This window comes from Gossypium hirsutum, chromosome D03 (assembly GCF_007990345.1).
Source record: "Gossypium hirsutum isolate 1008001.06 chromosome D03, Gossypium_hirsutum_v2.1, whole genome shotgun sequence".
In the NCBI taxonomy this organism is placed as follows: Eukaryota; Viridiplantae; Streptophyta; class Magnoliopsida; order Malvales; family Malvaceae; genus Gossypium; species Gossypium hirsutum.
In genome coordinates, this window is record NC_053439.1 from 54,592,843 (window position 1) to 54,607,625 (window position 14,783).

Consider the following 14,783-nt stretch of genomic DNA (forward strand, 5'->3'; position numbering starts at 1 on the left):
ATGCAAATATATTACATATAAATTTTAAAATTATTAATTATGTTTGATAATTTAATTTAGTAACTAATAATTTTAAATGTAATTATAGGAAAACTAAAATGGTTAAGATAAAAATTAAAAATTAGTTTAAAAAATAAAAAAATTTATATCAACAAGTACACGTCGATACACATTTGTACAAGTTGATATTAACTAAACCCTAAACTCGAAACACATAAAATGATCGGAAAATAACGAAATTTTTGACCCATGCAAAATTTAAACTACTTAATGTCGGTTTAAAATCGAAACAATATCGGTATGATATTAAATACATGAATAAAAGCCTAATTAAAAAGCATATGTAACAAGCTTTTTATCCTTTTTTAGGCGTTTCTCATTTTTCTCATTGAAATTCATTACATGGTTGTAGTTACCAAATTGACGTTTTTACTTAAAAGCTACTCAATGTTTCCATCTCTCTCTATATATATGTGTGTTCATTGTATTTTTCATATATAATTGATTTGTAGAATTAAGGTAAGGTAAGAAAAATGAACATGGACTTGTCTCCCAAGTTTCCGGCAACGTTCACAGAGACCGAAGCCGGCGTGTACTACCACTGGGCAGCTGCCGATTCTCAAGTCCTTGGTGAGGCCAAAGTTGCAGCTGGTAAGCTTGTGTTGAGGCCTCAGGGCTTTGTTCTTCCTCACTATGCCGATTGCTCCAAAGTTGGTTATGTTCTTGAAGGTGAGTCTTGAGTGGGTAAATCCTATAATGGTCCTTGTAATATGTGTTTTTTTGGATTTAGTCCCTCTATTATTATTTACTCATTTCTTGCCCCTTAATGTGTATGTTCAGTTTTGATTTTTTTTTCTTTTAATTCTTTCAAATAATTTGACATAGCTTTTTTTTTTAAAATGCAATGACATGGCATATATATTTTTGCATTTTATTTCATAATTTAAAGGAAGACAAAGAAAAAAGAAATGATATTTGTCCAGCTGCAAAAAAAAAAAAAATTAAAGTATGAATGTCACATTACAATATGTTCACATAAAAGCTAAATCAATTTATTTGGTTGAATGAGTGAGAAAAAGTTTGCCCGAGGACTGAAATTGAAAATACAAATTTTAAAAAAGTATAGAACTAAAAAAGATAAAATTACAGTAGAACTAAATCTATCAAAATGTGTAGTAAAAGGATCTTTTATACAATTTTACTTTTTTAGCCATGCATGTAGGTTTTCTTTTATATAATTAAAATGACTATGTGAACTGTTGCGGCCAATAAATAAAGTATTATCCACAATTACAAAAGCATAAAGTTTGGTTTAAATATCAAGTCCAAACTAAAGCTCTTCATCCCTGTTAAGTCCTATGCGGTATAATGCATCGACTAATCTACTTACCGATCTAGGTACATAAGGATTTCTTTTGAAGTATTGTTAGAATCAAATCGGCTAGTCAGATTGGGAATCGGTTGGTATGTTAATCCAAATAAAGAGATTGAATAAATTTCTGAGTAGACCTCTCCCAACTGATAAAATTGGAAATTGAGATGAAAAATTGACAATTAAACTAGTTATTCTAATTTTTTAATTATTTATTTAATTATTATTGAATCTAGCGTCAAACTGATTGAATCAGAAATTGATGATCTAATAAATTCGACCATCAATCCGGTTCTTACAACATTGTCATTACTTTTGATTTATCTTTAGGTAAATGTGGAGTTGCATTAACAGTACCAGGCATTAACACAAAGGAAAACATGGGTTACATAGGTGTTAAAAAAGGGGATGTTTTACCAATTCCCTGTGGATCAGTTTCATCATGGTACAACTATGGAGATTCAGATGTGGTTATAATATTCATGGCTGATGCAACCAAGGCCTATGTCGCCGGAGAAATCACCTATTTCTTATTAACCGGACAACAAGGTCACTTACGGGCTTTCTCCCCCGAATTCATTGCCAAAACTTACCAAATCAATGCCGACAAGGCTAAAAACCTTGTTGGCAGCCAAAAGGGCGTGTTGCTTATCAAGCTTAGTGAAGAAGAAGCACGAAAAATCCCAAACCCGAACGAGGAGGTATCAAATATTTTGGTCCACAACATGGATGCTTCACAACCCGACGTTGAAGTCGATAATGGTGGCAAATTGACTACCATAAAGGGTACCGAGTTTCCTTTGCTTGAACAAGTACTGGGGATTGATGTTAGTCGCTTGGTGCTTGAAAGCTGCGCCACCAGGGCACCGTCTTACGCAACGGAGTCACAAGTTTGCTACATCGCGAAAGGAAGTGGTGAAGTGCAAATTGTGGGTACCAATGGCAAGCTTGTGTTGAACACTAAAGTGGAAACTGGTCAATTATTTGTGGTGCCGAAGTTGTTCGCGGTTGTTGTATCTGCTGATGAACAAGGCATAGAATTGGTCTCAATTGTAACATCTACAAGGTAAGCAAATTATTTTATTTCTTTTATAATTAGTTTTATATGTATGTTTTAGGGATGACAAAACCCGGCTTCGGGGTGGGGTGGTGGTTTTTTTGCATGGCGAGTATGAAACAGCTCTAATAATTGCTTGCCTTGATCAGGATGAAGTCATAATTTTTTTTGGTGAGGTCAAAATTTAGTTATATATTTTTATGAGGGTTAAAATATAGTTTTACTATTTTATAGTTTTTTTAAAGTACCAAAACAAGTTTTCATCATTTTAAGGGATCATATTGTAATTTTATTATGCATTAACTTATAGTTTTATAAATTTTAGAGTCTAAATTGCAAATTTCTCATTTTGAGAGGGTCCAAAACTCCACCTACTCTTTCCGACATCACCCTTGACCCTGGCCCACTTTATCCTGATACATGAAATTATTATTTCACCTTAAACCCTTATTATTACCCTTATTAATATTATTATTATTTTGAACAATCTCATTATAAGTTCTGATCATATTTACTTTATTTGATATAATGCTTAGAACTACCTATAACCCTTTCCTAACCCATAAATAAAAGGACAATATACTTCAAAACACTTGAATCCACGTTTTCTTTTATTAATAATAACACCATATCAATTGAGTTAAGACTCAATCGGCCTCTAAATCCTTATTATTAAAAAGGTAAAAAAAAAAAACAAAGTAAATTTGCATGATAAACCTTAAATTCTTCTATCTTATATGTATATATAACTATTACTTCAAAAAAACTATATATAATAACTATTAAAATTACTCTTACATAATGTATTTGATTGTATGTATTCTATATTTCTTTCATAAAAAAATCAAAATAAAATAAAACGAGACAAAAATAGATGTATCCAAGGTAATAATGATGTACATTCAAAGGTAAGACAGGATGGATATGGCAAGTTCAGTTGTGGAGCACTTCATATGTTTATTTTTTACTTGATTTGCAGAGCCGCAGTGGGAGAAATAGGCGGTAAAAATTCGGTTTTGAAAGCAATTCCATCAATATTGCAAATGAGCTTTAATGTGAGTCAAGAATCAACTCAACATTTCCTGCAGATGTTGAAAACCGGCACCATTATTGTCCCTGCAATGAATTTGTACTAATCTTAAATGCCGGTCATGGAGTGTGATCAATAAATTTATGTTTCTCCCATCTGTGGGTTTTAATAAAAATGTATTATCAACTTGAGTCATAGGTCCATCCATTAAAATGAGTTGATTTATATTCGAGATCAAAGTTTAATTCATAGTATCACTTATATAATAGTGTAACCTATATCTGTGAATGTGTAATTTTGAACTTGTATTATAATAAAAATGTAATCCAAGTATATTGGAATAAAGTGGTTTAAGAATTGACCCTTGTCAAATTTGATTAATATATTCATTTTAAAGTACTACTTGGACTTGTTCATGTGTCAGGTTACTTGTCCAGGTTCGAAGGCTTACCCGAAATTTGGGAGGACTTTGGCAAAAAAATTAGACCCAAAAAATGGGTTTGGACAAAAAAAATTAGACCCATTTAAAATATGGGTTGGGCTTAGGCTTGAACATTCAAGGCCTGAGTCCAACCTGACCCGTTTTTAAGTTTATAATACTTTATATTATGTTATTTTTTATATATTATATAATTTAGAACACTTTTAAAAAAAATAAACTTATACTAAATATATAACACTACTCTAATGTAAACATTAAAATAATGTTAAGATGACTATATAAAAATTTTCTATAAATAAAAAAATAAAAATATTAAATATTAACTTAAAATAATATAAGTGGGTTTGGAAAAAAAATTTAGACTCTTATTTTAAACTGAACCGAACTTGAGCAAGTATATATAAAATATATTAATATCATACTTAGACTTGACCCAAATCTAACCCGACACGGTTGACAAATACCTCTAGTGCTACTATTAAAAGTGTGAAGGATATTGGTTTTCATATGTTTCATTTAGAACAGGTTCGATTAGAGTGGTTTATGAGATGGGTGAAGTCAAATTTGAATATAAAAAGTATTATTATTTTAATTTTAAAAGTTGTCATGTCATCTTTACATTAACCATTTAACAATGGGTGATTAAAAAAGAAAAAAATTGAATAAATGAGTAACTATTTTGTAACTTTTCATAGATGAATGGTCAAAAAAGAAACTTATTCATAGTTGGATGACCACCAATGTAGTTTACCCAAATAATAAAGCATTTTATTATTTATTTTAAAGTGCTACTGCAAAAAGTGTGAAAGATAGTTAAAAATATTATGGAGACCTTTGTACCAAAAATTGGATTGCATTTTGTCTTTTTTATTAAAAAAAAGTAGATAAATTAGTCATATACGTTAAATCAAAGAGTAAATTGATCCTTTTATTAAAAATTTCATCCATTTTTACTATCAAAAAAGTCCTTGTACGTTTGCATGAGATACACAAGGCACGTCACGTTTAACTTTTAGGATATTTCGTCAATCACGCTAGCTTTTAACAATAGAAATAAATGAAATTTTTAATAGAAATGACCAATTTGCTCTTTGATCTAACTTACAATGACTAATTTACCTATTTTTTTAGTTAAGGGGCAAAATACAATCAAACTCCTTGTACAAAGGCCTCCATGGTACTTTTACCAAGATACATACATACACATGCATGGATTTCGGGATCAAATTACACGATGTGTAAATGTTGAAGGTTCAATTTTTTAGAATCAAGACTAAATTGGCATAATGTATACATGTTGATGGTTAAAGTTGTTACTATGTCAATTTTAATAGCTACCTCATCACATTTCTGTCGATCATTTAATGATTGTTGACCAAAAAAAATTCGAATAATTAAATAACCATTTTGTAACTTTTTATAATTACTTAAAAAAGCTTGTATACAAATGTAGTTTACCAGAGGTTTTTTTTCTATGATATTGTGTCATAAGGTCATGAGGGGTTAATTAAATCTGCTTTTTGGTATATCTAAAATTTTCTTAGCTTCAAAGCAATAGGCATTAAATAGTTGAAGGTATCATTTCAAAGGAACCTAGCCATTAATTGAGGGATATGCTCAATTCTTTTACCTAATTATTAATTTTTCTTTTTGTTATTTAACTATAAAAAATTACAAAATGGTCATTCAACTATTTAATTTTATTTTTTTTGATACCAGCTAGTTAATGGTGGCAACTTTTAAAATTGACATAATAGCAATTTTAACACTCAACATTTATACATTGTGTCGATTTATTCTTAATCCTAAAAAAAATTAACTCTCAACATTTACACATTATGTCACTCTTTTTTTTTTGCAATCTTACTTTTTTTTATGACCCTTTCACTTAAAAAGCTAAAAAAATAAATTTATCTGTTAAATTTTATTGAAAGTATACAAAAAATAAAAACACCGAAAAATTCAAAATAATAAATTTCATCTTTTCATATTATTTTAAAATCAACCCTCAATGTTACAAAGAAAAACAAAATTGCAAAAAACAGAGACCAAGTTACACAATGTGTAAATGTTGAGAGTTAATTTTTTAGAATCAAGATTAAATTTACATAATTTATAAATGTTGAGGGTTAAAGTTGTTATTATGTTAATTTTAAAAGTTGCTGCTGTTAAACAAAATTGAATAATTGGATGACCATGGTGTAACTTTTCATAATTAGATAACTGACAAAAAAAATTACTATTAGTTGAGTGATTACTGGGGACAACAAAGCACTGAGAAAGAAAGATGTTTCATTGGTAATAATAAAAAACTTCAAAGGATATACAGCTTCTAAAACACTAATGAAATCGAAACAAGTAACAGCCTTTCCCTAATTTCTTCTCATGTTCCTCTCCTCATATGGACTGAAAATGACCATGGTGTCTGGCAGTGAATTCCATTAACCAGAGCACATTGCATTACAAAAAGATCAGGGCAACACTGACGACTAACCGGAAGATTGAAGTACCGTGTACAAGAAGCAAGCATGGTCGATCGAACGTTACGATTTGGTCTTGCTCATAAGCGTAGGTGTGACGGAAACAACTCCTATAATGAAAAGAGTAGCGATTGACTTGAAGTCATAAAGGTCCCCTACCGATTGTAACTCGCCGAGAGCTATTCCAGCCTGCAGAGAAAACAGAGAAGCTCGAGTTATTAATCAAGAACGCCATGGTTTTTCACTGCGACTTTTACATGGAAGTCTATAGGTACATACCTTGACAGTAATGTAAGCAGCAGGGATAAGTCCGATAAAAGTTGCAAGGAAGAAAATACGGTAAGGGATGTCGACGATAGGCGAAGCAACATTGATGAACGTATTTGGTAAAGTCGGTGTAAGCCTTAGGAAAAGCATATAATTCAATAAACACTCTCTTCTTTGAGCTACCTACAAGCATGAAGTTCAAAAACTTATTCCACTCTCTTAGCTCAAAGTAAGCAAAAATGGCTTAAATCGAAAAGGGTAAACTACACTACTAGTCACTTCTAACTATGACAAGTCACAAAATGATTATCCAATTATTCAATTTTTCTAACGGTGGAAACATTTAAAAGTGGTATAATAGCAACTTTAACCATCAATATTTATCAATTATGTCGATTTAGTATTGATTTTAAAAAAATGAACCCTCAACATTTACACATTTTATAATTTGGTCTTTTTTTTTGGCAGTTTTGCTTTTCTTTGTGACATTGAAGGTTAATTTTAAAAGTATGAGAAAAGATGAAAATTATTATCTTGAATTTTTTGGTATTTTCAATTTTTGTATATTTTAGCTATTTTTTTTTTACTTTTTAGATGAAAAAGAATTGCAAAGAAAAGCAAAACTACAAAAAAAAAACAAATTACACAAAGCGTGTAAATGTTGAGGGTTAGATTTTTTAGAATCAATACTAAATTGACACAATGTTTAAATGTTAGAGGGTTAAAATTTGCTACTCTGCCAATTTTAAAAGCCATCATCACTGTTAGCAAGTTGGTAATTAAAAAAGACAAAATTAGATAGTTTGAGTGACTAAATAGTTGGGTGACTACTAGTATAATTTGCCCAATCAAAACTCACCTGTGCTTGGAAGAAGCTTAGCTTATCAGGCCAAAGAGAAAACACGAGGGGACGACCGACAACTTTCGATAGGAAATAACATGAAGAAGCACCGGCAGTAGCGGTGAACACAACGAGAGCTACACCTTTGAAGACACCAAACAAGGCTCCGGCAAGCAATGACATGAAAACAGTTCCAGGGATCATGAAAGTTTGCATGAAAATATAAACTACACAATATCCCACCAACACTTGTATGGTGTAGTCACTTGTGTAAGTTTCAAGGTGATCCCTGTATCATACATTGTACAAACAACAATAAAAGTTTAGCTTTGCAACTTTTAAAATTTGCATAATATCAACTTTAACTCTTAATAATTATAAATCGTGTCAATTTAATTTTAATTTTAAAAAATTTAATTCTCAATTTTTACACATTATGATTTTTTTTTAACTTTACTATTGAATGACTAAAACATAAACTTAATATAATTTACCCTTCCTCAAAACAAAACATTTCCCACAGTTTCTTCCCCAAAATCACAAGTTTTCATTGTACATTAACAATCACTAACAAAAGACAGTAGAGCAATAGATTTAAATCACCCCAAAATTAAGAAAAAAAGAAAAGGATAAAGGGAAACCTGAGTAATTGAAGATCTTCGAGGCTTCTGGGGAGTTTGAGGAAGCTATAATCAGATGCAGGCATGGTGAGATAAACGCCGGCAAGGCCTAAAAGGAAACCAATCACCACCGTTGAAGCTACAGATAGTTCCCATAAGCTTAAAGGGAAACTGGGTTTCGGTTCTTTTACCTCTTCTCTACCCTCCATTTCTCTCTTTTGGTTTCAAATTCCCTTGTGAGGAGAGATGAAATACTGATATTATTTATTGTTTGATTATTATTTGTAAGGGTAAACTACACTCAAGGCCATTAAATTGTTAGTAAATTTATGTTTTGATCACTCAATTTTGAAAGTTACAAAATGGTCATTAAATTATTTGAAAGTTTTTATTTAAGTCCTTGGGCATTTAAAATCATTGTTGTATGAACTTCTCTTTTCACACCGCTAGCATCAATCGAAAACTCTTCTTCTCATTCTCTTTTATAGTTTAGTCTTCTTTTTATGTGAAATAATTTTGATTGTCATGAATCTGCAAATCAAAATTCAATAATTTTTTCTTCGATTTTCAACACTAATTGTCAGATCAACTTGGATTGAGATATGTTCTTCTACTCATCAATAAGTACTTATTTATCATACCGGTTGTCAAATCGTTGCTTGAAACTTACTGGTTAGACTTTTAAAAAATAATTTAATAGTCTAGTAACTTAAATAAAAACTTTCAAATAATTCAATGACCCTTTTTTGTATTTCTTTTATGTTAAATGACCAAAACATAAATTTAGTAATAGCTTAGTGCCCTTAAGTGTAGTTTACCCTCTTTGTAAATGTAAGAAAGAGAAATGGTAATAACATGCGGAGATGGAGACACGTAGGCCACGATAAGCATGTGAAATGGTGGGACAAAAGTGACAAAGAGAGATAGACAATGATTGGGTTTTGTTGGTCAACAACCATGTGTTTTTCAGTTTTAACCCCGATGTTGCTTTGCCTCAGTCACGGCCACGCCTCCTGCCCACTGCCCACTGCCCACGCACTATTTTTTTTATAGGGTTTGAGTCTTTAAACGTGGAGATTTTATTTGTTATTATTGATATATTTCTCGAATTTCAAGAATAGAGAAATTAAGTGTATTGATGTAATCTAAGTGAAAGAATGAGAGGAGAGAAATAAACACATTATATAATGTCGAGAGCATTATTAAGAATTATATAACTTTCGGAAAAATGTCCTCTTCTTGATGTTTATGGGATAAGTCGTCGTTTTGTTGACAAATGTACTAATATATGTTCTTTAAGTCATGCGTCACCTCGTTGAGCTTTTAGAGTTTATATATAAAATCAATTATAAATTAAATAAAATAATTTTTAATTTAATTCATAATGTAATCTTTCAATTTATACTAAAGTCAAAAAAAACTTCAAGAATCAAAACTGTCTCTAAACGCCACAATGTCGAATTGATTTTTGATTTCTCAATTTTTTTTAAGTTTATAAGTACAAATGCAATACAATCATTGAACAATCATAAATACATGTTCAAACAACTTTAAAGTAAAAACAAACCAATACAAACGGACTAAGAGTCAGAATAATTTAAACTAAAATGGATCTATTAGACTAAAATCCATAAATGACAACAACCATGATTTTTGGAGTCAGACCAATGGTCGAACTAGTCAAGCCATCGATTCCCAGTCCAATTGGTCCAATTGTTAGTCCAGTTTTAATTAAATAAACTATTAAAAATTCATAAAAACTAAAATTATTAAAAGTTATAAAACTTCATTCAACAACTAGCTTAACTAGTTTTTCTTTTATCTCAGTTCAAAGCAGTTCAATATCTAATCGGTTCAACCCCTTTGTCTGAACTGGTAAGTCTAATATACCAATTGGTTTTCGATCCAACCAGTCCATCCGAGACAAATATGGCGACAACACATACTGGAACTAAAGACCCACACATGACAATTACACATGACGAAATTTGAACTTTAAATATTCAAAAACCCAAAATCTTAACCTTTACCAATAATGTCAAAACGTTGTTAGTTAACTCTCGATTTTTATTTTTATTTTTATTTTTTTAAGTGATGGTTTTGATAGGTTATGTATATAACTCTTCCGACCTCCACCAATCAAATAGCTTATTTCCGACGGAAAATTTTCACAAAGGTACAAGGCAACAGTTACAACTACTATTATGACTTTTAGTGACAAAAACAAATGCTAATATCCAAAACTGAATTATTAATACTAATCACAATTAAACATTTTTCATTGATTATCATTTGTTATTCATTCTGATGCAACAGTAGAAGACCCAATATAATAAAAATACTTTGTTTTTAAAGTTGTTTTATTTAAAATTTTATCATAAAAACATTAAAACACAAAAAAAAATTATAATAATATTTATTATTTAAAAAATATTTTTTAGTAATTTCTTAATTGAATTAATTCAAAAGCACTTCAATTGTTGATTAATTTTTTTATAAATATAATATTAATATTACGTGTTTCTTCCATCTACCTCGTGAATATAACAAAATCTAGAATTATATAACTTGTATGAATTATTAAAAGTTAAAAAACAAATCACACCGAGAGAATTTGGATTTAAACTTTGGAGATGATACTGTTGGAAAACAATGCAAACAAAAAAAGTTAAAACTTCATAAATATCGTAAATGAAAAATGCAACGTCATTATATAATTCCACTTATCATCTTTAAATTTGGCATGGGTTAGTCACCCTCAATATTTGATGGAAATACAATATCTTTTAGAAAAACACAAAATATAATTAACACGTTTAGGTGGAGTGACAAGATAAATTACATTTTTTGGAAGAAAATTCAAATTTAAATCTTGAAAATAATATGTAAGAGACAATCGTAAGCTCAAAAAATAACAATATATGAAAATACTTGTATGTTGTATAAACTTTGGTCTTGATTACCAAAAACAAAATAAAAAAAATTCTAAGATTTACAAAGAGGTAGCTCAATTATAAGCTTCCTAAATGAATAAAATAGATGAATAAAGTATATGAAAGAACTCTAACAAAATAAAATGGAAAAATAGTGAATGAATTTGGATTTCTTCTACTTCTTTCTTTTTTATCCCTTAAACCTAAAGGGGGTCTACCATGAGATAGGTGAAGAGGTTGAAGAAGCAAGGCTGCAAAAGCAAAATAAATAAATTAATTAATTAATTAATTAATTAAATGATTAAACAACAAGCTGAAAAAATGAAAAAAGAAATCATGAATGAAAGAATCCAAGAAAAAAACACCTACTCCAACATTTCTTTCCAATAGGATCCACCATCAGCTTCATCATCTTCCATGATCAACTTCTCCCAAGCTTCATAAATGGTGGAATCTGTTTCATTATTGCCCTTGTTTTCCATTGTTGAATTACTCTCTGGTGATATTGAAACTAACCCAGGAAGTACTGGATTTTCTCTTTGTTCAAAGGAACTGCTCAAACCCCATTGGTCACTTGTTTGAGGGACTACACCAGCAATAAAACCATTGTTTGGGATACTTTGAGGTATTGGGTTAGTGTTTTCTTGTAATGCAAGAAACCCATCACTCTCAACATTTGCAGCCTTATTAGTGTTCACGATTTGCATTAGGTTTTGAAACAATTGAGCTTGGGCTAGTTGAGCTGCATCAGCTTGGAGTTTAAAAGCAGCATCTAAAGGGTTCATCATGTTACCCAATTGTGCAACACAAAGCAATTGTGATACGTTCAAAAGATGATCGAGGTCAGTTCTTGGCTTATGGGTATGAGGATCAATCCCTAAGTTCAATAGCTTCCTCCTAATACGCGTGTTCCAAAAATTCTTTATCTCATTATCTGTTCTCCCTGGTAGATGTGCAGCAATCTTAGACCACCTGCGACAAAAACAAGTCAAATCGTAGATATATTGAAAACAGTAAAAGTATCATGCAAGCCCTAAATTAGTAGTCAGATTGTATTTTACCCCTATACTACGAGCAAACTGATCATTTCTATTAAAAATTTCATTCATTTTTACTATTAAAATTGGCGGGTAGCTAAAGAAATATCCAAACAGCTCATGTGCACCTCATGCCGACGTACAAGGGCCGAATTTTTAACAATAAAAATGGATGAAATTTTTAATAAAAAAACCAGTTTACTTTTTAATTTAACATATAAGGATTAATTTGTCCATTTTTTGAGTAGTACAAAGGCCTCCGTAGTACTTTTATCATGGAAATCAAGTTCCAACATCAAATCATAAATATATCAAAAATCATAAAAGTACCATAGAAGCCCTTGTATTAGGAGTCAAATTACATTTTACCCCTTTACTCAAAAAATTAACATATTAGTCCCTGTACGTTACTTAAAAGAACAAATTGGTCCTTCTTGTTAAAAATTCCACTGATTTCTACTGTTAAAACTGGCATGGCGTGCCACGTGTACCTCAAGCTTATGTAAATCACCAATTTTCAATAACAAAAATGAATAAAATTTTTAATAAACAGGACCACTTTGCTTTTTATTCTAAGACTAATCTACCTATTTGTTAAGTAAAGGCAACAAAACAATCAACTCTCATAGAAAATCTATTGAACCAAATGGTAAAAAGTTTGATCACCGTACTTGTTCCCGAGGACCGAATGAAGGTTAATAATAAGCCTTTCTTCTTCTTCACCGAACTTCCCTCTCTTAATATCAGGTCTCAAATAATTAGTCCACCTTAACCTACAACTTTTGCCACACCTATTCAACCCTGCTTGCTTTGGAACAATCCTCCAGCTTCGATGGCCATTTTTGTTAATGTAATGCACTAGTTTCTGATCTTCCTCTGCTGTCCATGGCCCTTTTTTCACATTAGCATCATCAGCACAAGATGGAGACCTACCCATTGTTAAAATATCAAGGGTTTGCTTATGAACAAAGGAAAATAAGGGTTTTCCAATTTTGTATATGGTGATTTGGTGAAGGAGACAAGAATGGAGGTGGTTTTTATAGGCTGCATGGGGCTGTGTGATTTCAAACTATTGATGTCATTTAACATTCTTTTTGTTGTATTATAATATTATTACAAGTTTTCCCAGGGAAGTAACGTGGCAGCTCATATGATTATTATTTTAAGTAGTGCTTTTTTGGGATGATGAACCCTATAACAAGGGTTAGGTAAATTGGATGACAAGATTGTAATTTATTTGAACGATGAAATTGGTTGAATTTTTATCAAGCACGTGATATTGGAAGCCTAGGGACTTGTTTTTGGTCAACAACAAAACTTTAGCTTAAATTTTTTCGATTCATAATTATCCTATTGTTGTCTCTAAAATTTGAAATTGCATCATATAATATAAAGTTGACAATTATGAGCTGCAAATTAAAATTATATTGGGTCAACACTTTGTGATATGGCAGTTGAAGCATAATAGTTTTACTATTTGTCTCATAAATAACTTCTTAATTTGAAAGAAGAAAATAATTGTAATTAATAAGTAGTTGAATGTGCAATGTTATATATGAATTTTGATTTTATATATGAAATATTAATTTAATTTAATTTTTAAAAATTACTAACATAATTATCAATATAGCACCATTTTAAGTATAGATATTGCAATGCAAATAAGTATACATATCTAATGTAAAATTAAATTGATATATTTATACCTTTAAATTTGTATAGTTGAATCAAAATTAAAGTTCCATGCATATATTTGAATCGCAATAAAGTTTTATATGTATAATTGCACTAAATCAAAGTTTATGTATTAAATTGCACAACAATTTAAAGTTCATGTGTAGTTTTAAGATTTATCTAGTAAAATAGGAAAGTATTTGGGTATAGTTCTTCAATCAATATTGTAGAAGAAGGAATTTTTTATCAATCAGAACTCATCGTCAGTGGCGAAATTAGGGGGTGCTAGCAGGGGCTCGGCTGCCCCTAAAATAAAATTTTTTTCATATGACCCCTTTAAAATTTTTAAAATTTTAAATTAGTAAAAGTAAAATTACACTTTGACCCTTTTGAAAATATAAAAATTTGATTTAATCTTTTAAAAATTATAAAGATATAGTCTATTAAAATGATAAAATTACACATTTTTTATCGTAAAAATTACAATTTAATTTTGACTCCTTAAAAAAAAAAAAAGTTGATTTCACCCCTGTGTGTGTTAGAGGAGTTTTGTCTCCTAGCTACAACACTAGTTGACTTTGCGTAATAGCTAAAATTTGGATAAAACCTGACTTATTTGCCTTGACACATTTTTATCCAAAATTGCACGAGCCTTTGTTTCATGGACTCCGATACTTTTATATGGACCTCTATGATGCTAAAACATGATGACAACAAATCAAGTAAGGATCAAATTAAAATCTGCAATCCAAAATTTCTTTTGTTAGAAAATCAGATCATATTGACTTTCGAATATTAAGGAGATCTCAAACTTTATCTCAACCATCGTGAAGATAATTGAAAATTATTTTATGTGGCTAATTATGTGGGAATGCGATTATAATTGCTTGTAACTTAAGATAATTGAATACCTCAACTATTATAAAGGTAATCGAAAACCTTTTTATGTGGCTAATTATGTGAAAATGTGATTGCAATTGATTGTAACTTATCAAATTAAATGACTTGTAAATATGCACGACTTGTATTA

At 30.2% G+C, this 14,783-nt stretch overlaps 3 protein-coding genes across 3 annotated transcripts; 1 reads left to right on the top strand and 2 right to left on the bottom strand.

The window, feature by feature from the left end:
- The first annotated feature begins 371 nt into the window (after positions 1-371).
- Positions 372-3,816, top strand: LOC107939756 (cocosin 1). Its single transcript, XM_016873123.2, has 3 exons — positions 372-729; positions 1,703-2,438; positions 3,409-3,816. Exons 1-3 carry the CDS (start codon positions 534-536, stop codon positions 3,563-3,565), a joined length of 1,089 nt encoding a protein of 362 aa, XP_016728612.1. The 5' UTR covers positions 372-533; the 3' UTR covers positions 3,566-3,816.
- A 2,360-nt stretch (positions 3,817-6,176) lies between these two features.
- LOC107939751 (uncharacterized membrane protein At4g09580) lies at positions 6,177-8,360 on the bottom strand. The gene is made up of 4 exons (XM_016873117.2): positions 8,131-8,360; positions 7,508-7,778; positions 6,661-6,831; positions 6,177-6,570 (listed from the first exon to the last, which is right to left on the bottom strand). The coding sequence occupies exons 1-4, from the start codon at positions 8,316-8,318 to the stop codon at positions 6,445-6,447; spliced, it is 756 nt and encodes a 251-aa protein (XP_016728606.1). The 5' UTR covers positions 8,319-8,360; the 3' UTR covers positions 6,177-6,444.
- A 3,047-nt stretch (positions 8,361-11,407) lies between these two features.
- LOC107939757 (transcription factor MYB39) lies at positions 11,408-13,016 on the bottom strand. The gene is made up of 2 exons (XM_016873124.2): positions 12,751-13,016; positions 11,408-12,014 (listed from the first exon to the last, which is right to left on the bottom strand). The coding sequence occupies exons 1-2, from the start codon at positions 13,014-13,016 to the stop codon at positions 11,408-11,410; spliced, it is 873 nt and encodes a 290-aa protein (XP_016728613.1).
- Positions 13,017-14,783: the final 1,767 nt, after the last annotated feature.

Coding starts and splice junctions, on each gene's coding strand:
- LOC107939751 (XM_016873117.2), bottom strand. CDS start 8,318: ATGGAGGGTAGAGAAGAGGTAAAAGAACCGAAACCCAGTTTCCCTTTA. Junction 6,832..7,507: donor TAAGCTTCTTCCAAGCACAG/GTGAGTTTTGAT, acceptor TCATGCTTGTAG/GTAGCTCAAAGAAGAGAGTG. Junction 6,571..6,660: donor CTGCTTACATTACTGTCAAG/GTATGTACCTAT, acceptor TTTTCTCTGCAG/GCTGGAATAGCTCTCGGCGA.
- LOC107939757 (XM_016873124.2), bottom strand. CDS start 13,016: ATGGGTAGGTCTCCATCTTGTGCTGATGATGCTAATGTGAAAAAAGGG. Junction 12,015..12,750: donor CATTCGGTCCTCGGGAACAA/GTACGGTGATCA, acceptor TTTTTGTCGCAG/GTGGTCTAAGATTGCTGCAC.
- LOC107939756 (XM_016873123.2), top strand. CDS start 534: ATGAACATGGACTTGTCTCCCAAGTTTCCGGCAACGTTCACAGAGACC. Junction 730..1,702: donor AGTTGGTTATGTTCTTGAAG/GTGAGTCTTGAG, acceptor ATTTATCTTTAG/GTAAATGTGGAGTTGCATTA. Junction 2,439..3,408: donor TCAATTGTAACATCTACAAG/GTAAGCAAATTA, acceptor CTTGATTTGCAG/AGCCGCAGTGGGAGAAATAG.